We start from the raw sequence: 11,799 nt of genomic DNA, 5'->3' as shown, positions 1-11,799 counted from the left end.
GGTTTGCAAGTGATGGCTAGAGTATTTTCCTTAAGTTTACCCCTTGCTCGATTTTTGCAGCATGAACATATCGATCTTTTAAATGCTATGAACATGGTGACTAATCTAAAAGGGACGATAGAAAAAATCAGAATCAATGCTGAAGAAGAATTCGCAACCATATTTAACGCTTCAGAGACTATGGCTGAATTACTCAGTCAGTACCTCAATAAAAGCCCCAAGAAGAACTAGACGACAAACTCTTAGGTGCAACATTGAAACCGACAATCCTCAATCATACTTTAGGATATCCCTATTTTTGCCATTTTTAGATCACTTTTTAAGTGAATTGAATAGTCGCTTTCTGAAACATCAAGACGTACTGAAAAGTTTTGAGTGTCTTATGCCGACCTCTACCAGTAATGCTGAAGTCACCAGAACACAGGAAGAAAGTTTTAAAAAGCTCCTGAATTTCTATCAGGAAGATATTCAAATTGGTGACATCGCTGCCATTGGGGAACTCCATATGTGGTACGAGAGGGTGAAAGATTTGAAAATTAGCTCAAGGAAGGCAATCAATTATTACACTGCCTGCCATCAGGATGTTGTCCCCACTATCAAACCCCCCCCGAAATGTTAAAGATGTCAAAAAAACTTTTTTTTTTTCAAAATCTCGAAAATATTTTTAAATGGAATTTGTAAAAAGTGAATGAAATTATCACTCTCAGTTCAATTAATTTTTAATGTGAAATTTGAATTAAATTACCTCTACGTAATTCAGTCAATTTGTGCTCACATGTGCCCTTCAAAGGAAAGTTATGGGTTAGTTTGATTTTTTCGATCGTATGTAACGGGTGTTTTTTTTCGAGGTATATAACTTTAAGTTGGCATTACTGTTCAAGATGGCGACCGATTTAACAGCTGTCAAGTGATTTATTCTCAGTTTGGTTTGGCAATTCATCATGAATAGACTCACGCCTGAACAACGCTTGAAAATAGTGCAATTTTATTTCGAAAATAATGGTTCTGTGGGGAATACGTATCGCGCACTACGTCCATAAGCGATGAAGCGCACTTCTGGTTGAATGGCTACGTCAACAAACAGAACTGCCGCATTTGGAGTGAAGCTTATCCTCAAGTGTATGTCGAAACACCGTTACATCCAGAAAAACTGACTGTTTGGTGCGCTTTATGGGCTGGTGGAATCATTGGTCCGTACTTCTTCAAAAACGATGATGGCCAGAACGTTACAGTCAATGGAGATCGGTATAGAGCCATGATTACTAACTTTTTCATTCCTGAATTGAACAACCATGATGTCCAGGAGCTGTGGTTCCAACAAGACGGCGCAACATGTCACACAGCTCGTGCCACAATTGATTTATTGGAAGACACGTTTGGTGACCGCCTAATTTCACGTTTTGGACCAATTGGCCTCCAAGATCTTGTGATTCAACACCGCTAGACTACTTTCTGTAGGGCTATGTGAAGTCATTGGTCTTTGCGGATAAGCCACAAACCCTTGACCATTTGCCGTGTTATTGCCGATATACGGCCACAAATGTTGGAAAAGTCATCGAAAATTGGACGTTCAGATTGGACCACATCCGAGCCAGCCTTGTCGGTCATATGCCAGAAATTATATTCAAAATGTAATGCCACAAGATTATCTTGCGGATAAATAAAATTCATATCAATCGAATAATCTATCGTTGTTTTATTGCAATTTGAAGTTCTATAGCTCTAAAAAAAACACCCTTTATTTTTTTGGGTCTGAATCCGAATTTGAGGTTTAGCACCAAAATTCTGTGACGGAACATAAAAAAAAATACAAAAAAAAATTTATCTTCTGACGTTTTCTTTCATAAAGTTTTTTGTCCGAAAAACCTGGCTGAAACGATAGTTCAAAATTGGCGTATTATATCTATCTCTGCTAAAACTCAGTTGATGGGGTAGTTTTAATTTCTTCGATTTATTATCTCTGTTTCTGGGGTACAGAATTCGAATCTGAAGTTTGCCACGAAAATTTCATGATAAAACATTGAAAAAAATCCAAAAAAAAAAGGTGATAACTATCATTTTTTACCGGTTTTTTGCATATAAACTTTCTGCTCATAAATTTGAATTTGAGTACTCTGTTGTATAAATACTACGACGGTATTTTTTTCCTAAATATATTTATAGGAATCGATGTAAAGAAATAAACTAAATTTCAAAAAGTGATTTTGAAAATGCTTTTTTTCTCTCAAAACTAACTTGAAAAATAAAAACATAAGATTTTTTTTATAATATGTAAACCCCCCCCCCGAAACTGAAACCTGGCTACGCCCGTGTCTCCAAACGTACAAAGGTATAATTAAAAAAAAACTTTCAAATGTCAGTATAATAGTTTCGACTAAGATGCATAGTATTCTATGCATCTTAGTTTCGACAAAGTGAAGGAAAGGAAACGCGATGATACCAGGCAACGTAATAAAAATTGCAACGCAACTATTACGATTATATTAAAAAAAACCGCTATATAGCGGTTAAGGAATGGTCCTTTATTAAGAGAGGAACTGTACATATACAAGTAAGTACTTTCTTTAGTTTAGATTATTCTAAAATGTATAATGGAGGGTTTTCCAATAAGACGTTTCATTTCGAATAGCCCACTATTTGGGCAGCTGTCATTTTTCGACATTTGACAAGTAAAAACTGAGCCATTACTAAAATGGAACGATACACGCTTCAGCAACGCATTGAAATACTATAAAAATGGTGAAAATTTTGCATTCGGGGTTCGCAAAACTAAAGTCCATTTGGGTCATCGTGAAGCACCTTCTCCGCCGGCAATAGTGAAACTGGTGTATAAAAATTTGAGCTGTTGGGACAAGTTAGTTATGTGAAAAATCGAAATCTTGTGCGTCGCTCAAGAACAACTGAATATATTGCTGTTGTAGCCCGTAGTGTTGACGAAAACCCAGGTTCGTCGATTTTTGGAATTAGGCCATGATTCATGATTTTTTATGGCTGGAATTGGAAGATATTGATGTGGACGACCTTTATTTTCAACAAGACGGCGCTACGTGCCACATAAGCAACGAAAACATCGCAATTTTGCAAGAAAAGTTTCCTGGCTATGTTATTTTTCGAAGAGTTGAACACCATTGGTCACTGAGATCTCGTGATTTAATAATACCGCATACTTTTTTTGGGGCTTCGTGAAAAATAAGGTCCATGCCTTTGCTCCACAATCATTCAAAACCTTAAAGATGGAATTCGTGAAGTTATCGAGGACATCCATCGGCAAATGTGCGAATTGGCAATGGACAATTTCATGAGAAGGATATTGTGCTGCAAGCGTAGCTGTGGCGGCTATTTGGCTGATATCGTTTTCCATTATTATTGCATACTTTCCCCTTTACAATAAAATAAACAACAAAAAATACTCGTTTTTTTATATCAAAATGAAACCTATTATTGGAATACCATGGAGTTATTATTGAAAGCTTTTATAAACTTGTAATGTATATACCTATATGTTTGTTCGGGTGGAATTTTGTGTGCTGTTTTCTTAGCATATAGGTAATAATAAATATCTCCGCCTAATAAGATTTTAGAGAATAAAATAAATGCGACACAACTTAAAGCGTACGTGCGGTGTTGCCGTACTGTTTATTTCAATATTTTCGAAATAGCGATGCTGCCGACTGTCTTCTCGGATAACAATACTTTGTTTCAGATAAACTATAATCATTCGCATAAAATAAATGTAGTGGAGGCATACTTGGAGAGCTCACTTGGCCAGTTACTATTCCTCCACCAGGGGGCTCACCGGCTGGAAAATTCCTTTCTGTGCTGGGCGATACAGGTCTATCTCAGCTTGTTAACAGCCCCACCAGATTCGTACCTGGCCAGACTCCATCTACACTGGACCTCTTGCTGACGGATGATGATGCCTTAATTAATGGGATCACTCTTCATGATCCAGTCGGGAGATCGGACCACGCAGTTATAACAGCTAGTATACAGTTTATATGCCACCCGAAGACCACTTGTAGTAAGAGAAGGAAAAAATTATTGATCACCGCTCTCTGAACCAGAGTTTGTTTGTAATAAATGGGAAATTGGTAATACCTTCCAAATTAAATCGAACCAAATTCTACGCAGTGTGAGAGGTTCGAATTGTTGATAATTCATAATTAGATCCTTCAGCACTTTCTTTGTTCTGTATCTCAAGTATATTGATCATTAATGCCACATAAATTGAGTGGTCAATGGTCAACACGGTTTTTAAATTTGTCTTTGAAGGTTCAATACGCAGTTATGATGATCTTATATATTTGAACGGAATAATTCTTTGAAAAAATATTTGGTAAATAACATGAAATTGCTTTTAATTCCCTCAACTAAGCCCCTCTGTAAGAGATTAATTGGGAAAATGGATTAGAAAAATTAGGCAGTATCGATCGGGGACTCAGGGAAGTCAATAGTAACGGGAATAGTACGTCGGTCGCGAAACCGGACTTAGAGCAAAGCAATTTTTTTGAAGATTAGAGTTCTATTTTTTTTTTTTGGGAAAATTCCGTAGATGATTTAGTTCAAGGAACTTCAAGTATTTAAGAAAGAAGAAATTGTTTTACTCTAAGAAATACGAGTTAGGTCAGACTCAGAAGTAGAAATATAGGGGTTTTCGATAAAGTTTCAATTTTGTTTTGATAAAGAAATAGATTAACTTTGAGTGCGTGATTCGGGGGTGAAGTGAATAAAAAAGAATTACACGTCTCGTGTGAAAAGTTGAAAAGGAGTTTATTAAAACTAGGTATACCAACCTAGCCTCGTGGGATAAGGGCAAGTAACAGTTTAACGATCTTTTGGGTTTCTTTTTATTTTCGTCTTATTGAGTAGTCCTGATTCTCCCAAATTCAATGTTCAATGAATAATTAGTGGATCATTTGAGATAGATTTGTCTGTATTGAAAGTTTTGGCCGTTGAGTCAAATAGTACAAATTTTTGAATATTGTAACTCTAGTTTTTGCTTTATTATATTTGATTTTAAAGAATCAATTGAGTTTGATTAACCTGGAAATATATTCCTGTCCCCAAGAAAGAAAAATCAACAAAAAGACCTGTCCCTAGTGCGACGGGCCGAACCCACAATAACATCATATCTTTTTAATTTTTAGTCAGTGGAAAGCCGCTCTTCCATTGACACATATATACCCCCAAAGATGGGGTTTATTACATGTTGTCGATAGATTGGGATCAGGTTCTTCACTCTGGCATTGATGCTGACTCCGCCTGGGATTCCTTTGTGTCAATTCTCAACGCGAATGTAGATAACAACACCACATTCTACATTACTCGAAGCATACCTTCCAAACCATGGCTCAATGGTGAATTTATAGATCGAATCCGCTGCAAGAAGAGTCTTTGACAGAGGTACTTACGTGATAGATCACGGTCCAACTATGACGCTCATAGAAGTTATTCTAACCAATTATCTGCATCCATCAAGGCGGCGAAGGACAGGTTTGAGACTAATTTGGCGTGCTCAAAAAATCGAAGGAAATTCTTCAAATACGTGATGCCACCAGACTCTCGATCGTATCAGCTTTAATCCCACAGAAATTAATGACATTCTAAGATCACTTGACCCCACCTCTGCACCAGGTCCTGACAACATTCCTGCTAGCATCCTAGAAAACTGTGTTGAGTCTCTAACTGATCCTATCGCCAGACTTAATATTTCTTTTGATTCTATGAAGCTGCCTACAGTATGGAAATGTGCCAAGGTGACTCCAGTGTATACGAAAGGGGACAAGTTTGATACTTCAAATTATAGACCCATAAGCCTGCTTCCTATTATTGGTAAGATTGCCGAGCGGTTGGTCAGTTCGAGGCTATTATCGTTCTTTGAACAAAACAGCATTATTCATGGCGATCAGCATGGTTTTCTCCCGAAGAGATCAGTCATAACCGCCTTGCTGAGGTGTATTGATGAATGGACTAAATCAGTGGATCGTAATATCCCGATGGATGTTGCATATTTAGATTTCTCGCGTGCATTTTATCGTGTGCCGCATAGAAGACTTCTCCACAAGCTCGAAACATTTTGGTGTCAGGAGTGGACTCCTGCGATGGATCGAGTCTTTTGTTCATGATCGCCAGTTTCAGGTGAGGGTGGCTGACGTTACTTCCCGTAGTTTCGCAGTAGGTAGTGGCGTGCCTCAGGGATTCCATTCGGTATCATGCGTCCAACGTACGAGGGGAGACTCAGTTTGTTTGGTCTGCCATCTTTTCGGTTGTGATATGAGTGGATTGTTTGTGCGGGACGGCGTGGTCATCATCTTAAGCTCTACCGCGAAAATTTCAAGTGTACCGTTCGAGAGCATTTTTTCTCTAATCGTGCGTTCCACGTTTGGAACGCACTGCCTAGCGAAGTTGTATGCGCCCCGTCAATAAACACTTTCAAAAACCGTCTTGATCATCACTTGTCTGTATCTTGATTTCCAATGTTAATTTGTTTGCTTTTTTCTCTTCCTGCCTTCTCTTTTTAATTGTATTGTTTTTAACTCCTCGCACACTAGCAATGTATTTCTTTGAATTTATTTGTACCTGAAATGTATAGGCTTTTGCCTCTTCTCTTATTTTCAATAAATAATAATAATAATAATACAGTTATTTGTGAATGTCACCTGAAACCCAAGAAGTATTTTTCAAATATTTTGAAGATGGTATGACACCCTCTGCAGCAAGAGGATATCATGAAATAAAATTGGAAAATGAAAATGATGAAAGTGAAATCCCAGTTGTCCTTGCAAATGCACAGATCAATCCAACTGAGCGACAAGTAAAGCAAATGTACTATAAATGGAGGTTTGTATAGTTTTTGGGAGTAAACATACAAAATTTGTATTTTTTGTGATTTTTTTATAGAGGAACACTTCGGTGGTCGTGAACATTCAGATGTTATAGCTGCGTTAAAAAAAAACAGAAGTTATATTCCGAAATGGGTATCACCGTCATTATTCGGGAAAATCCATTAATCATAATTGTTTTAACACCAATTATGATGAGAGTCCATAACCACTTATTTAGTCATGAGATAGTTTTTGTAGACTCCAGTGGTTCATGCGACCAAACAAATTCCGTTCTTTTTTGGGGCTACTAAAGTTGGTGCAGTACCTCTGGCCTGCATTCTGCATACTGAACAATCGGAGGAAAATTACACGGCATCATTTCAATTATTACGTGACACCTTACCAAAGGATAGTTTTGGAGGTTTTGGCTTTCCAATAATATTTATGACTGACGACTCCACTGCCGAACGAAATGCATTAAAAAATGTTTTTCCCGAATCCCGTAGACTCTTTGCGTCTTTCATGTTTGCCAGGCTATGTGGAGATGGTTATGGGATAGACATCATGGTATTCTAAAAGATGATAGGAGACATATTATGTTATTATTTAGAAGAATTCTGTATTCAAATTCCATTGAAGAGATTCGAGAAAATTATGACGATATTCTAAATGATTTATAAACTCTTTTCAGTGATACTTACTATTGTTATTTTTTGTGTATTAGTATTATTTACTATGTATTATTCTTTTTCATTTTAGTGTAGTTTAATAAACGATTTTTTCCGATAGTATATTATAGTTATTTTTATGAACGCCGATTGCAAAATTGCGAAAGGCAGTAAATTTGAACATGGTTGGGACTGCAACGCGGTAAACAATGCCTCGAGAATGGGCGCGTATCCATAATACAATAGTTACTATGTCAGGTAAGATATGTCTGGGTCAAAGTCTATAGATTAAATCTATAAAATCTAAAAAAAAAAACTAAATCTATAGACCTTGTGTAGAGACCACGTATGCGTTGCAGCATAGTAAACAATGCCAATACGCACCCGGGATGAGGATACGCTAAAACGGACCAAATATTTGGACCCGAAGCTCATGAGTTACGGGTACTCCCAAAGATCCTAAATGAAAAGTAACTGTCATGCGCGAGAATGCCGAGAATTCCCTTCAAATACGATTTGGACGTTGATGTTATTTTTGTTCCAAACAACAACAAAATTTACATCTCTGTTGTTTCCCATTTTAATTGCAAAGTGGAATGAAACAGTATATATGTAGAATTTTCCAAAATTCGTCTTTAATTGAGCTTTCTTTGTAGATGAAATTTGGTATTATTATATCAACAGCTACAAAAATATACAAAATCTTCTGCAGACCAATTTTTGAATATAAACACACTACAGAACTGAACTAGGGCCAATAAGGGAAAGACTGCAAAAATTTCCAAGGAAACTCTTCTAAAGGCTACACAACATAGAACTAAAGTGACCATTGATGCGAATATGATAGAAGTTGTTTATTATTATTATATTTATTTGTAGGTTGATCAATTAATGTGATTTGATAATATGAAAGAGAATTTTGTATGATGAGATTGAATTGAAAGTGCCCTTTTGTTACTATGAATAAGTATTCAAATTAAAGCTTCTTAATTATTTTATGCGAATTAAGAAATTAATTGTTGGTAATAATGGATTGAACTTTAAGAAATTACATTGAAACATCTAGAAATGGATTTTTAAAAGTAGTACTAGCTTGTTTCATATTAGGATTAGTTTGACATTTCACCTTGATAATAATTTCAAAATTTAAATCAATGTGTTATGTGAAGGATCAGGGCAAGAAAAATATTATTTCAGATTTTAGCATCCCTTATACTATTATATATAGATCATTCAGAAACCACTCATGAATCTCAAAAAAGATTTCTCTTGGGGTTTCAATACAGAAGGGTAATATCATTCAGTGATTATGGTTAAGTAAACACTTGGACAATAATAAGTATATGATTGATAAAAAAATTGGAGGACTAATTTTGTCACTTGTATCATAATAAATATGAATTAAATATTTCTTTTTTTTAATAAGAAATCCAAATTGTTAATTTTTAGGTTTTCTTGCACTCTATAATAATATACTGAATAGTTTAACGATATTACTGGGCAGATGCTCCATTACTAAAAATGCTAATGAGGTAATTTTATTTTCAGATTAGGATATAATGCATATAATGGAAATATAATAAAATCTGTATCAAATTCTTTACAGCATAGAGAATTTTGGCTGTTCAATACAGTTGAGAATACACTTTCATTGAGTTATGGGAAATTAAATCGTATAATCAATACAGGAAGTAGTTTATTGTAAGAAAACTTACAGTTGTTCAAAATTATATATGTATAATTATATTATATTATTATATAATATATTAATTATAATTAATTTCATTAATTTATGTTAAGGATGTATGTCATATTTTATTTTGATATTGACTGGTTCTTCTATCCACATTTGAACATTGTACGTCTCTTATATGTGTAACATGCTGGTTCAGTTAGAATTTATTACCTCGATTTTTTTGTCAATCTCATTTCAATGTTCTAAATTATTTGCTATGAAGTTCTGGTAGTCTCTGCTAAAAATGAAAAAAGAATATGAATTTAGAGAAAAGTCATTTTCATAGAAGATGCATACTATTCATTTTTTTTCTTGGGAAATAGATTTGCTTCTCAATTTTCACTTCTTAGATGTTAGTTCTTCTTAGCATTGACCCTATGTTTGGAAAATTTTCCATTGATAGTTGCAGATAATCTCCTCTTTCCTTCTGCATTGAGAGTCTTCAATTGTTTTACACATTTCAGCAAATCCTAAAACAGTTGAAATAATGAATTATACAAAAACTTGAATTGAGCTTGCTTTAACTTACATTTTCTGTGTCATTGCTTATAGATGTGAAATTTTGTGAACTAGAAATGGTTTCATCTATAAAATGTCCCACATCTTCATTATAGTTAACTTGTTGATGGCACATTAATTTCTAAATTGTTGTCGTCATCTTAAACAGAATTTATTCTTTGTCCGAACATAGTAACAGTATGCAAATGCTTGCACAATATAACTTTGATGCTATTAGTGGAACACTCACATTTATATTTGTGCAAGCATATTTAACAATGACTACAATACCCTAAACCACAATCTGGATCACATGATGATATAAATTGTGTATTATAATATTTATCATCATATACAGACCTCCTCTATTAAGTCTTTCATTGTTTCTGCTTTTTTATGAGATTCTACAGAAATTTTTTGTTGATAGTTGTTGAAGTTGGGTCTTTCATTTCTCATAATTTTCATCCACATCTTCTCATCAACTATTTCTTCCAACAAATCTGATAGCTTGTCAACTCTAAAACAATGAATACTCGTAAATTGATAATTGCAAGAATAGAATTATGTATAATACCTTATTTTCTTTTCCTTCTATTTTATTAGATTTCGGATATTTATTCAAGCTCTCTATCGCCATATTTGTATGAATACCTGCTCATATTCTTTAACAATAGGCCACATCATTATTCTCTGTTGGTTTTGAAAGTAATGACTTAAAAATATCCATGATTAGTTTCGTTAGAAACAATCTGCCAAATTCTGCTCACTTTTTCAGATAATTTAGGAATTTGGGTAAAATTTGTTCTTCCTCATTAACCAATATATTTGTATGAATTAAGCAATAAAAATTGCTTTTCAACACTTTTTCACTTGAAAAATTCGAATATACCCAAATAGTAATAGAGGCAAATGTATTGTCACTGTGTCTATTCATGACAGTTGACAAGTGTCAAGTAATGATTTTAGTTGCAGATCCTCGGGAACTCGAGGATGTACGACACAGCCGATTCACGAAGAAACCCGAATCATCGATCGGGTCCAAATATTTGGTCCGTTTTAGCTTATCCTCCCGGGATGGACTATAATCACAATCAACGCATGCGTATTACAAAATGTAAGATTACCTTTGAAAGGAATTCAATGTTTTTAAATTATACCTCTCTTACCAATTATGATTGTTGCAAGTTTATTCAAAAAAACATAATTCATTTCAACATAAAGCGTTGCTTTTCACTCAAAAAAAAATGTCAACAATCTGACGTTAAGGGTTATCAATTTTGACATTTAACATAAATTCTGTGGTTGCAATTTTGTAAGAGAGTTATAAAAAATTAAAAGTACTAATAATTGAATGATGTGATTATTTACGGATCCTTTTGGAGTTAATTGAAATCTGAAGGTATGATTATCTGATATCTATCAGAAATAATCTTCAGCATGTATTCATTGAGCACCACTATTATTTTACAGGTACGTTTTACATGAATATCTGCAGTTTCATTCTGAAGTAGGCTTCACATTTCATATTAGTTATGTTTATTATTATTTCTAGGTATATTGACAGAAGAATTCGAACGTTATGATTTTAAAATGCTGCTCTCTGAGTCCACTTTACGTTACCCTCTATAAGCTGTTAGTCAAAGATGGGAAATACAGTTCGTGATATTGAAATCTGGAAGCACAGTAAATGGAGAATTATTGATAAACTGAGATAGTAAAAAAATTGCCTTTACTTTAGTCGACATTCCAAAATTTTATATTCAAGTCATACTGAAGCAACTGATCAAACATCAGCTTTGGATTTCTCAAATTTAAGTCAATATTACTAGTTAGGTTCTTAAACTTTTTATCAATTAAAATGGGTGATAGGAGAATTAATAGATATATCAATAAAATATATGAGATTGTGACAAGAAATCGAAGAAAGAAAAGAACTGGATGGATTCTAAAACATGCTACATTAAAAAAATGTGTGTTTGCTGTTATACTCATTAGTATCATACTGATGGTTTTGTATTGGAAACGTATAAATACACCATATTTGGCTCAGTAAGTTATTCAATTAATATAAAGT

The 11,799-nt window shown here is 34.4% G+C and overlaps 1 protein-coding gene and 3 long non-coding RNA genes across 8 annotated transcripts in view; 2 read left to right on the top strand and 2 right to left on the bottom strand.

Moving 5' to 3' along the window:
- Positions 1 to 4,657: 4,657 nt before the first annotated feature.
- LOC123678930 lies at positions 4,658 to 8,135 on the bottom strand. The gene is made up of 2 exons (XR_006747321.1): positions 7,526 to 8,135; positions 4,658 to 7,396 (listed from the first exon to the last, which is right to left on the bottom strand). It is a non-coding gene; the product is annotated as an uncharacterized LOC123678930 (long non-coding RNA).
- Positions 8,136 to 8,177: 42 nt separating this feature from the next.
- On the top strand, positions 8,178 to 9,462 carry LOC123678929. Its single transcript, XR_006747320.1, has 2 exons — positions 8,178 to 8,782; positions 9,041 to 9,462. It is a non-coding gene; the product is annotated as an uncharacterized LOC123678929 (long non-coding RNA).
- LOC123678928 lies at positions 9,172 to 10,906 on the bottom strand. 4 transcript variants are annotated; one of them, XR_006747317.1, is made up of 5 exons: positions 10,892 to 10,906; positions 10,300 to 10,804; positions 9,757 to 10,242; positions 9,525 to 9,697; positions 9,172 to 9,465 (listed from the first exon to the last, which is right to left on the bottom strand). It is a non-coding gene; the product is annotated as an uncharacterized LOC123678928 (long non-coding RNA). The 4 variants fall into 4 exon arrangements; XR_006747316.1 differs by lacking the exon at positions 10,892 to 10,906 and having other exon boundaries at positions 9,757 to 9,885; positions 10,086 to 10,242; positions 10,300 to 10,675; XR_006747318.1 differs by lacking the exon at positions 10,892 to 10,906 and having other exon boundaries at positions 9,757 to 9,885; positions 9,976 to 10,242; positions 10,300 to 10,647.
- A 96-nt stretch (positions 10,907 to 11,002) lies between these two features.
- The window catches only part of LOC123678926 (bifunctional heparan sulfate N-deacetylase/N-sulfotransferase), a 36,122-nt gene continuing 35,325 nt past the window's right edge, over positions 11,003 to 11,799 (top strand). Inside the window, exons 1-2 of one of the 2 annotated variants that reach the window (XM_045616199.1) lie at positions 11,003 to 11,124; positions 11,278 to 11,774. In XM_045616199.1, coding sequence (XP_045472155.1) covers positions 11,584 to 11,774 — 191 coding nt within the window. In that variant the 5' untranslated portion in view covers positions 11,003 to 11,124; positions 11,278 to 11,583. Of the gene's footprint in view, positions 11,196 to 11,277; positions 11,775 to 11,799 lie in introns of both variants that reach the window. The other variant, XM_045616198.1, reaches the window with a different exon arrangement.

This window comes from Harmonia axyridis, chromosome 4 (assembly GCF_914767665.1).
Source record: "Harmonia axyridis chromosome 4, icHarAxyr1.1, whole genome shotgun sequence".
Classification (NCBI taxonomy): domain Eukaryota; kingdom Metazoa; phylum Arthropoda; class Insecta; order Coleoptera; family Coccinellidae; genus Harmonia; species Harmonia axyridis.
The sequence above is the reverse complement of the archived record's forward strand: the minus strand, read 5'-3'. Positions and strand labels throughout refer to the sequence as shown.